The sequence below is a fragment of the Esox lucius genome, chromosome 14 (assembly GCF_011004845.1).
Source record: "Esox lucius isolate fEsoLuc1 chromosome 14, fEsoLuc1.pri, whole genome shotgun sequence".
In the NCBI taxonomy this organism is placed as follows: domain Eukaryota; kingdom Metazoa; phylum Chordata; class Actinopteri; order Esociformes; family Esocidae; genus Esox; species Esox lucius.
In genome coordinates, this window is record NC_047582.1 from 12637520 (window position 1) to 12658221 (window position 20702).

Below are 20702 nucleotides of genomic sequence, written 5' to 3' on the forward strand. Positions count from 1 at the left end.
CATCCGCATCACATGATACTGATTAATTTTTCATTGATGTATCATCTTCGCTATACCCCGGGTTAAAGGCATTGCAGAGACAAGGAACATTTTGACCTTGACTATACTTTTTTTTTTGCACAGGTTGAACACTCCATTTCAGTATCTCATATACAGCAATGGCACTGAATACCAAAGAGCAAAAAGGGTCATGGCATAACCAGGTTCTTCACAGTAAAAATGAGAATGATGTACCAGGTATCTTCAATGTCATGCATGAAATTGTGTATATACTCTATTTTGGTCAGCAGATAGCCTAGTGTTAAGAGGGTTGGGCCGCTACTGAAAGTCTAAAAAAACTGATTTCAAAGAGAGAAAATCTACTGTTATGCCTGTGAGCAAGGCACTACACCTGATTTAAGTCAGTCTGGATAACAACATCTGCTGAATAACTGACATGTAAATGTAATATTCATGAATTATGACAAGCATGTGGGTGTACCTTAGGATACTGTACATGCATGTGTCCCTCTATGGAGACTGATCTAACGGCAAATGTCTAGAGGTGACTGTCACAACGGGAAGGACATGGGCTAGCCAGCGACCATTAAGAGCCTTTTCACAATCCCAGCCCCTCTATATCAAACATGTGCTAAAAGCAATTACAACAGCACTTGGTTTGATTGAGCTTTCTGTCAATAGCCAGTCAGTCACATTCAACCTTTCTATTTCTGACCACACTTTTACTCTACATCACATCCTGACCTGTTCAGATGGGGACACCCAAGAGCAGTCCTTCTAAAGAGCAGTCCTTCTAATACTAGAGATAATATGCATTAATACACTATAATACGCTATGCTTATGTCATCAGTCACTTAAATCTGTTAACATGCATGCAGAGTGTGACTGGTCTTCATGTCCTCTATTTATGCCTTTAATAATTTCATTGCTTTTCACTGGATATAGGACTTAAACGTTTATTAAACAGAAGCGAATACAGATTGGAAATATCTGATGAGAAAGCTCAGGACTGAACCTCCTCTGGTGTGCAGATGGAGGAAAAGAGAGTGATGAAATATGATCTGACATGACCCATCTGATTATGACATGCCTCCCGGTGCTGGATCAGAGATTATGAACATGTTCACATTGTCAGAATGAAATACTTACATATGACCAGATCCGCTATTATAAATGAATAGGAAACAAGCTGTGGAACATCAAGACCTTCATGATTAACAATCATCTACCATTCAGCTCCCACAAAAAAATAAATCACCAGTCAAGAAGGAAGACAAATATGGCATAAAAATATTTAATGACAGCATGATATCCACATTGTTATATACAATTAGCATTTTTCACTTGTTCCCTATGGTTTGTCCTTGAATGTTAGATCATTTAGGCTTCCAGAAGGTGGATTATTTGTATTCAGAGACTTGGCACGATATGAATACAATCTGAAACGAAACAACAGAATGAACGGATGTGCCATTTTGTGTGCCTCACTTCTTTTAGTATCACAGATTGCAACTTTCATCACGACAGTCAAAATCCTTACCCTAACGACCACGATCTCAATGAGGATAATCCAAGTGTCACAATGTAAAGGTCCCAAATCCATTTTCAGTCATCAGCTGGCCTGTATCTGGTGTACCTGACGGGGAGAAATTATCTCAGTGTCGTGGAGGTCTGATCCAGTTCCTGATGGTCCACCTCTGACCAGAGCACCTCTGAACCACCAGTCGGAGGCCGAAGACGACCTCCTTAAAGATCTCCACCTCCAAACAGCGGCCTGTGTCTCGGCTGATTATTGGACCATTCTACAGCGGGAAGAGGAACCAATTCATATTTCAGTATGAACAGGCAGTACATCTCACACACATTCAGATGTTACAGTATCAACAGGCATCAGACGTAGACTGTGGCGGTCGTCTCGGTGCTACAAAAGTGTGACTTCGACAGGTGTCCGTCGGGCGATGTTTCACCCCCACGGGTCTTCACGTTGAGACGTTTTACCTGAGTGAAGTCCCAAAGCCTTTGTGATGAGCGCGACACTTCCTGACATTCTTTGAGACCAGGGGTCCGTCCTTGGCCCTCGTCCACCAGACACTTGGTGTCCGGCAGAAAAGTAGTAGAGCCCAGAGGGCCAAGCTGCAGGAGTCCCTCTGAGGTGTAATGGGCCAGCTAGAAAAGTACATTTTCAACAGCCTTTAAAAACCTGTATTAACACAAACACCCACAAAACCTCCAATTGATTTGAACATACAGCAAAGTCACCTCCAGATTGAATCATTGATTAATATGAGCAAAAATGGTGTGTAGCATAAATGGCAACATGGGTGGATAACATCAGAAAAGGGAAGATTAAGGGGAAATGAAGGGAAAAATACATTCAAGCATTATTAGAGGCCATTGCGTCCATGAAGTTATACATTAATCCTATGTAAAAATTATTTTGAATAATATAACCGGTAAAGGGCTCAAAGTACCTCAACAGAATCCCAAGAGGGAGTTTGTTTATCCTGTTCGTGAATGTTAAAGTAAACATAATAAAGCCTCAAAACATGTTAAAAACTACTCATGTACTGAATGGTCAGGCCTCGGGTGTTTTCCTGACCTGAGACGTCATGCCATGACATGGATAGAGAATCGCACTGTTGTCCTCCTCAGGCCCTTGGTCTAAGCAATAGCCACTGGCCTTGCTGTTCCGCACCTCGCCGTAGGTGATGGTGTCATTGTACACCCGCATCTCCGGATAAACATTCTGCAAGTACCACTGGAAACTGCGACATTTCAATTTCTTCCTCAAGGCAATTCGTTCTGAAACATCGCCAAAATCGACGCCGGGGTTCTGTCGATTTGAAAATTCACAGCACAAAACGCAGAGACCAAAAGATGACCAGAACTTATTAGAGCTGTAGAACATTGTTCCCTTTAAAGAACTCCCATCAGACTCACATTAATGGGGATGTTCCAGGCCATGTAGACGTGGGATTTGTAGTCATCCATCCACACCTCAGCTGCCCTCAAGGCATTGCGCTTGGCGTAGTAATCAATGTCGTTGTTGTACGGTTTCTTGGTGCGTTCAATGTGTGCTACCCGGGAACACGGCAAAACCTCCATACTACCCCCGCACTGCCACACCTGAGAAATAACAGACGGTTCAAGAGATAAAAACAAAGAAGGAAAAGGAACAAAGCCTAACCACAGCACATATATATAAATATATATTAGATTCTGAAAAGAAATCATTTGGAGACAGATGCTGCTGAGACAACAGCCTACAGGCATGTGGAAATGGTTAACAAACAGCAATTGCCCAGATGCTGAATTGCTTTGACATTTTTCTGACAAAAATTCCACTTCATTATGTACATGATTATATTGTGCTGGTTGGTTTGTAGAAGATTCATTTTTTTTAGAGTACCTTCTCCATACTCTAGCATTATGCGCACATCACAGAGATGTCCCTCAAATGTTCTTCTGCAATAATACAACAATCTCTTAGATCTCTTTTGATTCAATCACCTGTGTCTCATTAGGGTTCTGATGTTGTTCTGTCTTCCTCTCTTACCGTCTCTCATTAGGGTTCTGATGTTGTTCCATCTTCCTGTCTCACAGTCTCTCCTTAGGTTTCTGATGCTGGGTTGTCTTCCTCTCTCACTGCCTCTCATTAGGGTTCTGATGTTGTTCCGTCTTCCTGTCTCACAGTCTCTCCTTAGGTTTCTGATGCTGGGTTGTCTTCCTCTCTCACTGCCTCTCATTAGGGTTCTGATGTTGTTCCATCTTCCTCTCTCACAGTCTCTCCTTAGGTTTCTGATGCTGGGTTGTCTTCCTCTCTCACTGCCTCTCATTTGGGTTCTGATGTTGTGCTGTCTGCCTTTCCCACTGTTTCTTCTACCTGGACGACATGTTGTTGTGTTATATTCACCACTGAGAGTAATGGGTGCAACCTTCTCATCTCGCTCACTCCTCATTGCCTTCTCTCTCTTGCCCTTGCTGGCTCTCCAAATCTCCTACTGTTGCCGGTGTGTCCTTTAGTTCCCGGCAGACAAGTGTGATATACTGTATGCCAATGCACACATCCATGTGGCAGTGGAATGCATGTTTAGTTCTTGCAAACAACTATAACCTAACATACTTTTGTCAACCAGAAACATAAATCCCATGACACAGGCCATATTTTGTTCAACATAAGGCTTATGTGATGTTACTGAACAGAATGCCACACAGTACAGGGTGACGATCATCCAGATTCATGGCAACTGCAGTCCCTTGTATATATAGAGCCTCATTGATCCCGGCAGAGCCAAACACAATACTGTATATTTACAGTTTTAATAACTAGTCTTTGAAGCCTAGTCACCAGAATCTGAATGGCGTTATATCAGGACATCTGTTTAATGAATGGATGGATTTCTCAATCCATTACGATAAAAATTTAACAATTTAAAATAATATTTGTTTGAATCAGCCGATCCCTTAAAAAAAACATTGTAATCTATTATGAATCACAAATTAAAATATTGCCAAATATTTGCCTCGTTAAGCAAAGTCAGTCCATTGCTGCTGTAACTGGTTTCATAAATACTATTGAATTATGGCGCTAGGCTCAGTTCAACAGTTTAAAGGCTTCCCTTGGTAACGGCTAACACATAATAGTGTGCTTCATACATATGAATAGACTAAACTAAAGGATCTTTATACACAACATATTCCTCAGTTCAAGCAGTTAAAGCTAGTTAACATACAATGGGGAGAACAAGTATTTGATAACCTGCAAAATCGGCAGTGTTGCCTACTTACAAAGCATGTAGAGGTCTGTCATTTTTGTCATAGGTACTCTTCAACTGTGAGGTACGGAATCTAAAACAAAATTCCAGAAAATCACATTGTATGATTTTTAAATAATTAATTTGCATTTTATTACATGACATAAGTATTTGATCACCTACCAACCAGTAAGAATTCCTGCTCACACAGACCTGTTAGTTTTTCTTTAAGAAGCCCGCCTGTTCTCCACTCATTACCTGTATTAACTGCACCTGTTTGAACTCGTTACCTGTATTAAAGACACCTGTCCACACAATCAAACAGACTCCAACCTCTCCACAATGGACAAGACCAGAGAGCTGTGTAAGGATATCAGGGATTAAATTGTAGACCTGCACAAGGCTGGGATGGGCTACAGGACAATAGGCAAGCAGCTTGGTGAGAAGGCAACAACTGTTGGCGCAATTATTAGAAAATGGAAGAAGTTCAAGATGATGGTCAATATCCCTCGGTCTGGGGCTCCATGCAAGATCTCACCTCGTGGGGCATCATGATCATGAGGAAGGTAAGGGATCAGGCCAGAACTACACGGCAGGACCTGGTCAATGACCTGAAGAGAGCTGGGACCACAGTCTCAAAGAAAACCATTAGTAACACACTACGCCGTCGTGGATAAAAATCCTGCAGCACACGCAAGGTCCCCCTGCTCAAGCCAGCGCATGTCCAGGCCTGTCTGAAGTTTGCCAATGACCATCTGGATGATCCAGAGGAGGAATGGGAGAAGGTCATGCGGTCTGATGAGACAAAAATAGCGCTTTTTGGTCTAAACTCCACTCGCCGTGTTTGGAGGAAGAAGAAGGATGAGTACAACCCCAAGAACACCATTCCAACCGTGAAGCATAGAGGTGGAAACATCATTCTTTGGGGATGCTTTTCTGCAAAGGGGACAGGATGACTGCACCGTATTGAGGGGAGGATGGATGGGGCCATGTATCGCAAGATCTCGGCCAACAACCTCCTTCCCTCAGTAAGAGCACTGAAGATGGGTCGTGGCTGGGTCTTCCAGCATGACAACGACCCAAAACACACAGCCAAGGCAACTAAGGAGTGGCTCCGTAAGAAGCATCTCAAGGTCCTGGAGTGGACTAGCCAGTCTCCAGACCTGAACCCAATAGAAAATCTTTGGAGGGAGCTGAAAGTCTATATTGCCCAGCGACAGCCCTGAAACCTGAAGGATCTGGAGAAGGTCTGTATGGAGGAGTGGGCCAAAATCCTTGCTGCAGTGTGTGCAAACCTGGACAAAAACTACAGGAAACGTATGATCTCTGTAATTGCAAACAAAGGTTTCTGTACCAAATATTAAGTTCTGCTTTTCTGATGTATCAAATACTTATGTCATGCAATAAAATGCAAATTAATTACTTAAAAATCATACAATGTGATTTTCTGGATTTAGATTCCGTCACTCACAGTTGAAGAGTACCTACGATAAAAATTTGAGTTGTACATGCTTTGTAAGTGGGATAACCTGCAAAATCGGCAGTGTATCAAATACTTGTTCTCTCCACTGTATAGTGAGTTGAAATTGTTAGTAAATTTAGTTAAAGCATGGAGGCACCAAACCTACCCTCATGCCCAATTCTATGTTCTCTCCCCCATACACCTCCATGCCTGGGTCCAGAAGCCCAATATCTTCAAAGTATTTTCTGTTCACCACAAAGGAACAGCCAATCATGGCCGGGGTCCTGAACAGAAGAAATGACATATTACGGTCGGACAGCCTGCCGGAAAACAGTATCGCCAAAGCACCTGTCCCCAGAAAAGGCCGTTCTGAGAGGGATGCGTTCGACCCTTACCTAATGGGCGCCGTGTCATCACTTCGGTCCAGCCAGGCCTGAGGGGGGTTGATGTACATGCACCACAGGCCCCAGTTGTAGCCGTGAGCGGCGTTGTCATAGCGCTGCACCTCAAACGTGTTGTACTTGATGTTGTCAATAGACGGGAGAACAATACGGGTTGGCTCCTCCTTGATTCTGGTCAGGATTGGCTCTGCCCTGTCGGAGGACGAGTGACTATGCGTGAAATGTTTCTCCTCTATGAAAGCTGGGCGTTTGCTGGTATGTACATGGTAAATGCTGACATTATAGGAAAAGCATTACAGTAAATCGTCTTTCTGTTTTCTCATCTGTTCCCCCGGGGTGGGAGAACGGGGCCACTACAGTCTGTTCAAGCATTCAGTCATCATGAGAACATCCTGACTGCTTACTGCTTGGTAGCACAGGGAGGCACGGCTCATCTTCCCTGAAACGTCTTTCCCATTTCACGCTAATTCTAGAGATTAAAACCAAATAAACATGAATTAATGTAGTTGCCCTGCGGTTCACTGTTTCACAGCTTTAGTGAAACACTGCTGGCCTCACATGAGAAACATGATTCTGTTCAATTACTTTTTAGTGTAATTTATATTTTAGTCATTTACCATACACCTATCCAACGCAACTTACATAAGCAATTCCGATTAACTGTTTTGCTCAGGGAAAGAACAACAGATCCTTGACCTAACCTGTTCAGAATTAAGTCTTGCAACCTTTCAGCTATAGGTCAGATTCTATACCCAATAGGCTACAGTGCCCCCAGACGTATTGGGACAGTAAAGTCAATATTGCCATTTTTGCTGTACAGTCAAAGCATATGAACATATGAATGTGAGGCAAACGTTTCTTTCAACACACAGTATATGTTTTACCATGCAAGAATTAAAGCACTTTCAGTGTTCCATTCCACATGTTTTAAGAGCATTAAGCATTGGTACAATTCAACCTAAAGCAAATGTAAAAAGTACAAAAGACGGTACTTAGTCGCAAATCCATTGCATGCATTAAAGTGAGTCTGCAACCCATTGAAATCACCAAACTCTTGGTATCATCCCTTAATTCAGTTCCTCTTTTATTTTAACATCCTAATCACTTGCTTTTCCTTCATAGACAGCTCCTCAGTCGCAACGGTGACTATGCCTACTGACACAAAAGCAGACTCCAAATGCAAAAGCAACTGCTACTTCACATTCACAGCTGTTTTGTGTGTGAACAATCAATGCAAGAAGAAACAACTGATCAGTTACAAAACACACATGAGCCAAATGCTTAAGCTCACATAAAATAGGAGAACGCTACTCTAACAGTGCTGTTATTCTTATTTGGTAAAACCAGTTCTTAATTTGTAAATCGGGAGGCCCTGGAAAACACGGGAGAGAAATGGATCCGGTTAGCAAATTGACGCGAATATAACACATCGGTAGCACAAACAGTGGACAACCAAAATCTAAATCTTTCACAATCTTGTCAGGCAGTGGTGAGGCTACAAGAGGCATCAGGAATAGGAAACTATATTTGCTATAATTGCTATTAGCAGAATGTTTACAGTGTAAAGCAAATATAGTGAAGAAAAACAGAGGTGCTGAGATCTGAATCTGAGAAGTGCTGGATCCTGTTCCAGCAGAATCCAGCTCAAATGAACCACTGGGTTAAATGTATGTTGAAACAGAGAGCAATAAAAGGTGACATGCTGTACTTTGCCTCATATTAATCTTGTAACTGCGTTTTCATATGCTTTGAGTGTACCCCTAAAAATAATTAAAGATTTGCTGTCCCAATACTACAAAATGTGGGTGGGCAGTGCTGCTACATTTCAAATAAGTTTTTCCATTTGTTATAAGCCTTTTTTAATAGTGCAATTAAACAGTAATTTCCCAGCTCCCATATCATTTCAAAATAATTTGGGATAACCTCAGAGAGTAAGTCTCACCTTGCCTGAATGAATTGCTCTATTCAAAGTGGTGTGGCGAAGATGGATTACAGTGACTATAGTGTAGCTCCTTGTCTATCGGTTAGTGAGGGAAATTAATACCGCTGATATGCAAATAAGTCATCTGTCAGACACACAAACTATCATGAATTCTAGGCTTAGTACTGTAGGCTAGTTAGACATTGAAGGACACAGGAGGAAACTGCTTCTTAGTGATATTTCAGGAGAATATTTTATATTATTTTTCAAGTCTCAACCATTTCTCACCATGCTTTGTTGAACTCAACATGTGCATCGAAGAATCCAACGACTGGTGCAGTAGCAGCTTTTAACCCGAGGATTCTGGCCCGGATAAGTCCCTCCCTTCTACTATTTCTCACTATCTTTACCAGGCCTGGATACCGCTTATTCACATATTGATCCAGGTTCAGCTTTAGCTCCACTACAAAAAAAACACACAAAAAACAATCAGGCATGCATTTCAGCTCCAACTAGGAAAACAAGTCTGATAAGTCTCTCTTGCACTTTCTCCCATTCTCATTCACTCTCTCTCACACTCTCTCACTCTCTCACTCTCTCACTCTCTCACTCTCTCACTCTCGCGTGCTAATTCTCTCTCTCTCCCTCCCATCTCCTCCTCCCCCTCTTACACACTGTAAAAGCCCTTGTCTTACCACTGTCACTGTTGTCATCCACTAGGATAATCTCCTTTAGGATGTGTGCAGGTGTGTGATTGACCAGGCTGTGGACTGAGCGTAGAATCACAGACAAGGCCTCGTTCACAAAGATGAACACCACAGTCAACTGAGGGAGGTCATCTGGATAAATCATCAGCTGGCACCTGTCAACAGAATTTAGTCAGAAGCTGTCACACCAGTGAGAAGCTGTCACACCAGTGCCCAGAACATATAGTGCTTTATTTTGCTACTGTCTGGTTTCCGGTCCGAGTCCAGCTTGTAGAACCTACTTTATTGGCCTGTAGTCAGGAATGGATCGATCCAGTGGGATTTGATTGCTCAGCTGGGCATTGTATCCATACTCCTCATCCTCTCCCCCATCTGGGTCACGCACAGGGTTCTTCACAGTGGATTTTGTCCTGAACGGCCCCTGTCCTTGGCTGACTGGTCCTTCTAGTACCTCAGGAGCCTTTCCCAGACCTGTAGAAAGAGGAAAATGCTAGATAATGCATTTAACACCAAATTATAAGTGTCAGTGTGATAGTCCAAATGTGGGAGATTCACCTTCTCTATGGTTTGGGAAGTCAAATCAGGCAACTCGTTTTTTTCTATGAACATTTAACTAACATTGCTGGTTGCCACGTTTCTAAACCTTGGGTTGGTATATCTGTGGTGAACCATGTATCGCTTTTAAAAAGGATATATGAAGAAAAGGTTAAAGTAAAAAAACAATCATTAAATTACAAACAGTTCAACCAAGGCAACGCGGGTGGAAATGACAATGCATCAACTGACATTGGGATTGCTCCTATCACAATGTCAGATTTTAAACATGTCTATTTGTGTCGTCAGGTTACTTAGTCTGATCTGCGCTAGTCTCACTAGCATGCGGGTGGAAACACACCCACCACCCCTGCCTCCACCTCTTGAGTTCTGAGTTTCCTTTTAATGGGGGGGGGAGTATCAGTACTGCGTACCTTTCTCATTTCTTATGGGCATTGCTATTAATGATATTATGGTACTGACATTGTTATTAGTAGTGTATATGTAGTGTATACACGATCATGTGATGGCAGTGAGTTACCCCAGAGGAGCAGAATCTAATGCCAAGATATTTGATGTATATTGCTGTGCATAGTTCTCCAATAAATTGCTTGTTTAAGTGATTGCTAATCTTTTTCATTAATGGTGTACCACAGATTTCTGCTTCAATATTTGGAAGCAAGATAACCAGCGATTTCATTGAAATGTGCTCCATTTAACTTACTGAACCATAATCTCAGAAAGAGGGGGTAAAGCATGTGAGGACTATGATTGTTAAAATACAATGATAGAATTAACGAGATATGAGAGGGGATTTAGCAAGCTAATGGACCAGACAAACATCATATTATTATCATTCAAGTCTTCCCCAGAAATCTCACCTGGCTAGAACTCAATCTGATTTAGGTCTGATATAGACCCTCAGGAAAGTGGGATACAGAGATTTGTTCTTGGGTGACTTTGTTGTTCATTGATTTTAGTCCTATTTCAGGATGCCTATATTGTCCTCTAAGCTTCTTAGAGGACAAAGGTTGCAACCCACTAATTAGAGTGAGCACCATTCATGCTTCAGAATTGCTTCGAAGTAGATTTCCATTATGTTCCTCAAAGAGAATTTGGTTAAATATTGTAGGTGCTAAAAAAGGGTTAATGTACACCACCTTTGGAGACCTACTGTGTGTGCAGGCCTTTGTTCCAGTCAGTCCTCTAAAACAGATCTGCTTTAGTCCTGAAGGACTACAGTTTTTCCTGTCCAGTAAGAGTGCTGGCCCCTGATATTGCAAAACAAATACATTGCCAATCAGACAATTCACTAATGTAAATTATTCCAGAATTTTATTTTAGTCTAACGTCTGAATCCAATGAATCTGAAATACGAATCCAATTAATTTGAATCCAATTAATGTGAAATATAATACTGGGGAGAGAAAAACAAAGCCCTCACTCTGGGTTCGTTTTGAATGATTTAAAAGCCGACTAGACATGTGGGCTGAAAGTAATGCTAGGAGTGGTGTTATAAATATGGATGAAGTGAATGTGGGGCAGGTTGATCAATTATTCCAATATAAGGGAATTACAAAAGCCATGGGTTGTATGACAGCTGTGATGTGGAAAATCCATTAGACGCTGTAAAATACACGATTTACTTTGTCAGTCACTATAAATGGATAAAGCATGCATGCAATATGAAATACAGCAAGCATGATCACATGGATCAATCAGTTACCGTTCAGTTGATGATAAACCACGTCCTCGAGATGCTCAAGTCTTTGAAGAATAGCTTGCTTGTCCACAAAGTTAGTAACCTTTTCATTTCTACGGCTTGATCTTTGCTCGGTTGTCCTGCCATACTTCACGAGTTCCTCTAAACGATCCTGGATTCTGCTGTAAACCGAGAACAGGATAATAGCAACAAATGCGCAAATGTTCATAGTCAGCAAAGTTTTTATCCGCCGTGCCACAGCCATGAAACCTAGGAGAAACCGAAAACATTTACCCGTAGAGAAACACGCGCAATTCAAGTTTGGTGATGATCACTCTCCGTGTATTATTGTCGGTTGGGGTACGTATCATTGGTCCGTATATGGAGTGGCCAATCGTTATTCTATTCTAAACAGGCAAATGAGGCATAATTTTTTGACGTAACCTGCTCGTTTTCCGTTTCGAAGACATTGACAGATTTCCACGTGTCGTTCCCTGTCCTTTACAGGGAAAACGGAGAACAAGCGAAGTAAACGTAGGCGGGGAAGTGGGAGGAGCGGTCGAACAGGGTACGTTCATTTACACTGAACAATATTATAAACGCAACTTTAGTTTTTGCCCCCATTAATCATGAGCTGAACTCAAAGATCTAAGACTTTCTTTATGTACACAAAAGGCCTATTTCTCTCAAATATTGTTCACAAATCTGTATAAATCTGTGTTATTGAGCACTTTTCCTTTGCCAAGATAATCCATCCATCAAGATGCTGATTAGACAGCATGATTATTGCACATGTGTCCCTTAGGCTGGCCACAATAAAAGGCCACTCTAAAATGTGCAGTTTCACTGTGTTGGTGGGGTCCGAAAACCAGTCAGTATCTGGTGTGACCACCATTTGCCTCACGCAGTGCAACACATCTCCTTCGCATAGAGTTGATCAGGTTGTTGATTGTGGCCTGTGGAATGTTGGTCCACTCCTCTTCAATGGCTGTGCGAAGTTGATGGATATTGGCAGGACCTGTAACACGCTGTCGTATACCCCTGACCCAGAGCATCCCAAACATGCTCGATGGGTGACTTGTCCGGTCAGTATGCTGGCAAGCAAGAACTGGGATGTTTTCAGCTTCCAGGAAATGTGTACAGATCCTTGCAACATGGGGTCGTGCATTATCATGCTGCAATTTGAAGTGATGGTCGTGAATGAATGGCACAACAATGGGCCTCAGGATCTCATCATGTTATCTCTGTGCATTCAAAATGCCATCAATTAAATGCACCTGTGTTCGTTGTCCCTAACACATGCCTGCCCATACCATAACCACACCGCCACCATGGGCCACTTGATCCACAACGTTGACATCAGCAAACCGCTCACCCACACAACGCCATATACGCTGTCTGCCATCTGCCCTGTACAGTGAAAACCGGGATTCATCTGTGAAGAGAACACCTCTCCAAAGTGCCAGACGCCATCGAATGTTAGCCGGGTGGCTGATCTCAGATGATCTTGGAGGTGAAGATGCTGGATGTGGAGGTCCTGGGTTGTTGTGGTTACACGTGGTTGGATGTACTGCCAAATTCTCTGAAACGCCTTTGAAGATGGCTTATGGTTGAGAAATTAACATTCAATTCACGGGCAACAGCTCCGGTGGACATTCCTGCAAGTCAGCATGCCAACTGCACGCTCCCTCAAGACTTGCGACATCTGTAGCATTGCGCTGTGTGATGGAACTGCACCATTTAGAGTGGCCTTTTATTGTGGCCAGCCTAAGGCACACCTGTGCAATACTCATCCTGTCTAATCAGCATCTTGGTATGCCACACCTGTGAGGTGGATGGAATATCTCGACAAAATAGAAGTGCTCACTAACAGATTTGTGAACAATATTTGAGAGAAATAGGCCTTTTGTGTACATAAAGAAAGTCTTTGATAAATGGGGGCAAAAACAAAAGTGTTGCATTTATAATTTTGTTCAGTGTATGTTTTTTGGAGTGCAGCGCTTTACCTGGTTAACCTCTTCCTAGGCTCGAATTGCCGAGAAGCTAACGTATGGACAGATTCCAAGCAGGCTTGCTAGATATTCAGGCGCTGGTCATAAAATTAAAATATAATAAAAAAGTTGATTTATTTCAGTAATTCCATTCAAAAATTGAAACTTGTATAATGTATACATTCATTCCACACAGACTGATATATTTCAAGTGTTTATTTCTTTTAATTTTGATGATTATAACTGACAACTAATGAAAACCCCAAATTCAGTATCTCAGAAAATTAGAATATTGTGAAAAGGTTCAATATTGAAGACACCTGGTGCCACACTCTAATCAGCTAATTAACCCAAAACACCTGCAAACGCCTTTATATGGTCTCTAAGTCTGTAGGCAACACAATCATGGGGAAGACTGCTGACTTGACAGCTGTCCAAAAGACGACCATTGACACTTTTTACAAGGAGGGCAAGACACAAAAGGTCATAGCTAAAGAGGCCGGCTGTTTCACAGAGCTCTGTGTCCAAGCACATTAATAGAGAGACGAAGGGAAGGGTAAGATGTGGTAGAAAAAGGTGTATAAGCAATAGGGATAACCGCACCCTGGAGAGGATTGTGAAACAAAACCCATTCAAAAATGTGGAGGAGATTCACAAAGAGTGGACTGCAGCTGGAGTCAGTGCTTAAAGAACCACCACGCACAAACGTATGCAAGACATGGGTTTCAGCTGTCGCATTCCTGGTGTCAAGCCAGGAAGTTTCCACAGTCAGTGATGGTTTGGGGTGCCATGTCATCTGCTGGTGTTAGTCCACTGTGTTTTCTGAGGTGCAAGGTCAACGCAGCCGTCTACCAGGAAGTTTTAGAGCACTTCATGCTTCCTGCTGCTGATAAACTTTATGGAGATGCAGATTTCATTTTCCAACAGGACTTGGCACCTGCACACAGTGCCAAAGCTACCAGTACCTGTTTTAAGGACCTTGGTATCCCTGTTCTTAATTGGCCAGCAAACTCGCCTGACCTTAACCCTATTGAAAATCTATGGGGTATTGTGAAGAGGAAGATGCGTTACGCCAGACCCAACAATGCAGAAGAGCTGAAGGCCACTATCAGAGCAACCTGGGCTCTCATAACACCTGAGCAGTGGCATAGACTGATCGACTCCATGCCACGCCGCTTTGCTGCAGTAATTCAGGCAAAAGGAGCCCCAACTAAGTATTGAGTGCTGTACATCCTCATACTTTTCATGTTCATACTTTTCAGTTGGCCAACATTTCTAAAAATCCCTTTTTTGTAGTGTTCTTAAGTAATATTCAAATTTTCAGAGATACTGAATTTGAGATTTTCATTAGTTGTCAGTTATAATCATCACAATTAAAAGAAATAAACATTTGAAATATATCAGTCTGTGTGTAATGAATGAATATAATATACAAGTTTCACTTTTTGAATGGATTTACTGAAATAAATCAACTTTTTGATGATATTCAAATTTTATGACCAGCACCTGTACAGTCAGATGAGTGCCAAATAATTGCTAATGATTTTTGCTGGAAAAAAGTAGCTTAGCAAGGTAACGTCATAATGTTAAACTAGCCAACTAATGTTGCGCATAGCTTGCTAGCTACATTTATTAAATAATAAATTACGTTACCATTTGAACTGAGCCAACTTGTAACTTTACTGGATAGGAATTAATTTTTATATAGCTAAAGTTAATGTATGTTTTTGTGTTTTGTAACAGAGTTTGAACGTTATATAGGCCTACACGTCTATACGCGATGATATGTTCTTTATATTAATTTTGAGTGTGTGTGCTTGTACTTTGTATTGGGGCGGTGGCATAGCAAAGCAGGCTGGATAGCTGTCGTGTGGGCTGCTAAAGCACCAGTAATATGAGTGCCTGTGTTATAGCTAGGAAATACAGTTCCCTCCATACGTATTGGGACAATAAAGTTAGCACTTCTATTTTGGCTGTACATTTACCATACAAAATGTACACAACCTCTAAAGAATCTTGTCTTCCTCCCAGTTACAGATGACTGCACAATGCGCTGGTGTTAAGGAGACTGGTGTTCTTCTCCCCTGGACCTGTGTCCCTGACCCACACCCTCAATCTGCACTGCCAGAACCCACCATGAACACATCCCTGTCATCATATTCAGAACCTGACAGAACCAGGTCAGTGGACAAAATACAGGCTCCATCCCAATACTTTAAGCATGCATCCCTCTTCTGTTCCTTTACTGAAATGATTGGTTTAACCAGACGTCCTCTATTTGTTTTACTGAAGTGATCAGTGGTAGTTTGAACAGGCCTCCTTCTGTTACTTTTAGTAAAGCAATCATTTGATGGTCGAGAATAGAGGTTTCACATTAGCAGAGTTCAGATATGTTGGGTAACGTGTTTTAGTGACAGTAGAGGCCTATTTCAATCTCTGTGTAAATAACAAGGTTGTACTCTACCCCACTCTGATTCCCAGACATTAGTTCCATCACCATGCCTTTGACAGCTGTACTGTGCCCCCTCCCAGCAAGGACAAATGGAGACCTAAAACAATGACAACCTCATTACTTCAAGGCCTGTAATGCTTTTGTTGATAGACGTGATCCACTGGCCCCTTAAACAGGTGAGAATAAAATGCAAAGGGTGTATGTATGTCACAGGTAACAGTATGCATTTCCCTTTCTGCTCAGTCTGAAGGCTGTTGTGTGTGTGAGTTCGTTTCAATTCAATGACAGGCTGGCAGAGAGCTGAAGGTCTAGACAAGCCAGCAAAATGGAACCCAGGAAACATGGGAGAGGGCCTGAAATGCACTCTGTGCTGGAGATCACCCTATAAATGGCAGACAAGTTGATTTGAGAAACCTATAAAGCCTGCATGTGTCAGTCATACTGTACATGCTAATCTAGCACTAGCCAAATCTGCACTACATTTACATCACATTTTAGTCATTTAACCGATGCTCTTATCATGAATGACTTCTAGGAGCAGCTGAGGGAAGTAACCTTTTGGTTACTGGCCTAACTTGCTAACCACTATGATGTCTTGAAATATGCTGACATATATACACACCTTCAACAACCTCTAATTTATTTCAGTCTACCTTCCCTTCCTAGCTCTAGATGACCCATGTTATGCTGTGGGAGTCCCATCCCATACCCTCCCTCCTTCACTGCCTGAAAACACCTTAAACACCTCCTGGGACATGCTGCTCCCCACGAATGAACCAGGCCAGGTTCAATTTCTGTATAGGCAACACTTTTACCCCACTCAGATGCAGGTAATCCCCTAAAGTACAAGTGGAGTCCCTAAGCATTGACAGTCTCACTGCTGGTTTAACAATTTCTGCTTGTTTAGAGGACGAAGTCAACCATAGAATGAAACCCCCAGTTTTAAGTCACTCTAAGAGGGCTTCCGGTTGGGCCTTTGAGAGATGTAGACGTGTCTAACTGAGCTCTCCCACATGAACCTTAAAATTCGTTAACAATACTTTTTTTTTTCCGCTGTTCAAAGTCATATAGACACTGTGTACATTGGTAAAAGGTGAGCATTTTTGTTTTTATTCTGTTAATCGAGGTGAGCCGCGTATAAACATGCCGGACCTGAGGAAAGCTGCTAAAGCTAACGAACCAGCAGAAAGCCCCGGGAGACGGGCAGCCACCGAGAGCTTTTGTCGTCAAGTGCCACTACTATCAAGAAAAGGAAAACATTTTCAGATACAAAACTTGTATCTGAAAATGGCGACACTATCAGAGTGTTCCCTGATTACACGCAGAACGTGGCGCGACAGAGAGTGGCTTTCAGACAGGTGAGACATTTATTACGGCAATGCCAGGGGGTGAAATACGGGCTGTTGTTCCCCGCAAAACTGAGAATTACGACTCAGCAGAAGAGCTTTACTGACCCAGAGAAGGCGGTTACCTTCGTCAGGGGACTTATGAGTGATTAATATGGGAGTTTGTTTGGCTACATACCCCGGTATATTTGAAGGGAGTATCGAAGTGAACCAATTGTTGTTGGGGTTCAATATCGTTGCACTGTAATGCCATGGGACATTGGATCAGTTCAGTGACAGTGGGTGTACTGATGGCTTGTTGCATATGCGGACCGAGGGTTTATTTATATTTTTCTATTATATTTTTTCTCCCATGTCTCATTCAGAACGGTCTTCTAATATACGCAGGAAACAAGTATGGGTAATTTGACTGTTTTATAGTAGGCCTGTTATTATTATTATATATCTATTCATTTAATTGCCTATTTTTAAGTAATACTCAATATATATGTCTGCTTGGTTTTTCATGTTTCACTTAGAATCGTTTTCTAACATATGCATAAATCAAGTACTGATAACTTTTTTTATTTTCAATTATTATTATTTTTTCTCTCTTCCATGTACACAGAGATATTGAGTAATGGTTCTAATTAGTATTGTTGATGGTATAGATGTTCAGATAAATGGTTATTATAAGGTTTGTGTGGGGCCTCAGCTCCACTTGGTAAGTTCTATTTTCTTCTTTCTATGAAACTTCATAGTGGGCTGGGAGGTTGGGGGGGTGCAGTCTCTCATTTGGGGAGGGACCAGTAGGGGTCTGTGTTGTTAATGGTTGATTTAAAAGTTTTCTTTTTACTTTGCACAGTCTACTTTTTTGCTGTATTTGTGCATTTGTTCCTTTCCCCTTTACCTCCTTTCTTTTCCTCAGAGTTGGAGATGAGTTTTCATAATAGCACTGAGTTGGACTTTATCAGACATGGGTTCTGCAGATGGAATGAATAAACCTGTGACTAAATTTGTGAGCTGGAACATGAGGGGACTCAATCATCCTGTAAAGCTAAGCAAGGTGTTTTCTCATTTAAACAAATTGAAAGCAGAGATAATATTCCTACAGGAAACACACCTTCGCACAACAGACGTTCCAAAATTAAAGAGAGGATGCGTATCACAGGTCTACCATTCTGAACTAAATTCTAAATTTCGTGGTGCAGCCAGAGAAGTTAAGCTTAACAGAGAAGTTAAGCTTGACCCCAAAGACACTAACGAGCAATTCAGATTATTTTATTCATCCTTATATTCTTCGGGCAACCCTAGTGACCATGTATTTCTTCTCAAACAAGAGAAGCTGCCTACATCTATGACCCAGGCCACAATATCTGTGCTTCCCAAAAAAGACAAAGACTCCACTAAATGCAAGTCTTATCGCCCGATCAGCCTACTCACATGTGATTATAAAATACTTACAAATATTCTTTCCTTAAGATTGGAACCTATAGTACCAAAAATTGTGCATCCTGACCAGACAGGTTTTGTAAAGGGCAGTCTTTTCAAAATTTACGTCGCCTCTTTAACATAATATATTCTAATCATTCAATTCACAAGCCAGAATTAGTAATTTCACTAGATGCGCATAAAGCTTTTGAATCGAATTGAGTATGAACACCTTTTTAAAACTCTGAGCAAATTTGGCTTTGGTCCAGTTTTTGTTTCTTGGATTCAGACGTTGTATGCAGCACCTCAAGCTAGAGTGAGGACTAATAACTTTAATTCTCAATATTTCACTGTTCAGAGAGGGACACGACAGGGTTGTCCGTTGTCCCCTCTTCTCTTTGATCTGGTCATTGAGCCACTTGCCGCGGCATTGCGATGTAATAATTATATACGGGGTATCATGAGGGGCGGTCTGGTTCATAAAGTGTCATTATATGCCGATGATTTGCTGATGTTTATATCAGATCTGGAGACTTCAATCCCAGAATCCCTAGACACCATTTCTCAATTTGGTAAATCCTCTGGGTACAAGATTAACCTCACCAAAAGTGTTTTGTTCCCAATTAATGTTTTAGCTCGGAATAGATCCTTTAACTCATACCCATTCAGGAGTACAGAGGACTCCATGACATACTTGGGAGTAAGTGTCACAAGTAGATATAAAGACCTGTTCCAAAATAACTTCAAATCAGCCTTAGGACAGATCAAAGAGAACCTTAACCGTTGGTCTACTCTGCCTTTGTCCCTAGCTGGTCGTATCAATTCAGTAAAGATGGTAACGCTACCTAAGATCTTGTACTTATTTCAAACGGTCCCTATCTTCATACCCAAATCATTCTTTAAGGAGCTTGACAGGCACATCAGTACATTTATATGGAACAAAACTATGCCTGGCGTACGTAAAACAGTTCTCCAAAGATGTAAGGAGAATGCTGTACTAGCTCTACCAAATTTTTTATACTATTATTGGGCTGCAAACATTCACAAATTAGTAATATGGTATGGAGCTTCTATTGGTGGGGGTAGCCCGAGTTGGTGTCTAATGGAACAACACTCATGCTCATCTGTCTCTCTGGCCTCTATGTTGTGAGCTCCACTGCCAGTGGCAGTGGGTGCACATACGGATAATCCTATTGTAAGAGGCAGCTTACACGTATGGACCCAATTTTGCAAGCATTTTGGTCATGTACAAGCCTTGGTGTCTTTGCCTCTGTCCTCAAACTTTCTATTCAAGCCATCGCCTTCCTCACCTGGCCTAGAAAAGGCATAAACAGTGTGGGAGATCTTTTTGTAGACGGCACATTTGCTTCTTTTGACTATTTGGTTAATGAATTGAGTTTATCAAAAACAATTTTTTTTAGGTATCTTCAGGTCCGTGATTTTGTCCATTCCCAGTTTCGTTCATTCCCCTTTAAACCAAATATCGGTCCTCTTGATCATTGTCTGACCGTCAAGCCTCATCTCTCGGGTGGTGTCTCCCAGCTGTATACTGCTTTTCAGGCCATGAAATGCCTATCTCTTCTGTCTCTTAAGGTACAACGGGAGGAGGATTTAAACATAGATTTGACAGATGAAATTTGGCAAAAAGCTATACATAAAATATACACATCGTCCATCTCTGGTAGGCACAGGTTGATACAATTCAAAGTATTTAATCGCCTGCACCTCTCTAGGACCAAATTGGCCAAAATATATCCTAATGTGGATCCCAATTGTATGCGCTGTCATCAAGCCCCTGCCTCTCTGGCTCACATGTTCTGGCCATGCCCAAGCACAGGCACATTCTGGTCTGAGATATTTAATACATTCACCTACATTTGTAAAAAGAATATTGATCCAGATCCTATCATTGCAATATTTGGGGTGGTACACAGTAAGGTTGGGGTCTCAAGAGGCCAATCTCAATTAATAGCATTTTCTACACTGTTAGCCCGCCGACTAATTCTTAGAAATTGGAAATC

General features: G+C 41.7%; 1 protein-coding gene across 5 annotated transcripts; it reads right to left on the reverse strand.

The window, feature by feature from the left end:
* Nucleotides 1-1281: 1281 nt before the first annotated feature.
* On the reverse strand, nucleotides 1282-11975 carry LOC105014909 (polypeptide N-acetylgalactosaminyltransferase 9). 5 transcript variants are annotated; one of them, XR_002197759.2, is made up of 11 exons: nucleotides 11507-11855; nucleotides 9528-9717; nucleotides 9235-9401; nucleotides 8828-9002; nucleotides 6613-6810; nucleotides 6384-6501; nucleotides 2942-3127; nucleotides 2601-2834; nucleotides 2000-2167; nucleotides 1542-1803; nucleotides 1282-1440 (listed from the first exon to the last, which is right to left on the reverse strand). XR_002197759.2 is itself a non-coding variant. In XM_010877616.3 (11 exons), the coding sequence occupies exons 1-11, from the start codon at nucleotides 11851-11853 to the stop codon at nucleotides 1657-1659; spliced, it is 1818 nt and encodes a 605-aa protein (XP_010875918.2). In that variant the 5' UTR covers nucleotides 11854-11975; the 3' UTR covers nucleotides 1282-1656. The 5 variants fall into 5 exon arrangements, 4 of the variants coding, with proteins under 4 accessions (XP_010875918.2, XP_010875917.2, XP_010875920.2 ...); XM_010877616.3 differs by having other exon boundaries at nucleotides 1282-1803; nucleotides 11507-11664; nucleotides 11777-11975; XM_010877615.3 differs by having other exon boundaries at nucleotides 1282-1803.
* Nucleotides 11976-20702: the final 8727 nt, after the last annotated feature.

What these genes read in the sequence shown, in the direction of transcription:
- LOC105014909 (XM_010877615.3), bottom strand. Translation starts at nt 11,747, where the DNA reads ATGGCTGTGGCACGGCGGATAAAAACTTTGCTGACTATGAACATTTGC. An exon ending in CCTGGAACATCCCCATTAAT is followed by an intron (nt 2,835 to 2,941) that starts GTGAGTCTGATG and finishes TCAAATCGACAG; the next exon opens with AACCCCGGCGTCGATTTTGG. An exon ending in GGCTTTGGGACTTCACTCAG is followed by an intron (nt 1,804 to 1,999) that starts GTAAAACGTCTC and finishes TTCCCGCTGTAG; the next exon opens with AATGGTCCAATAATCAGCCG.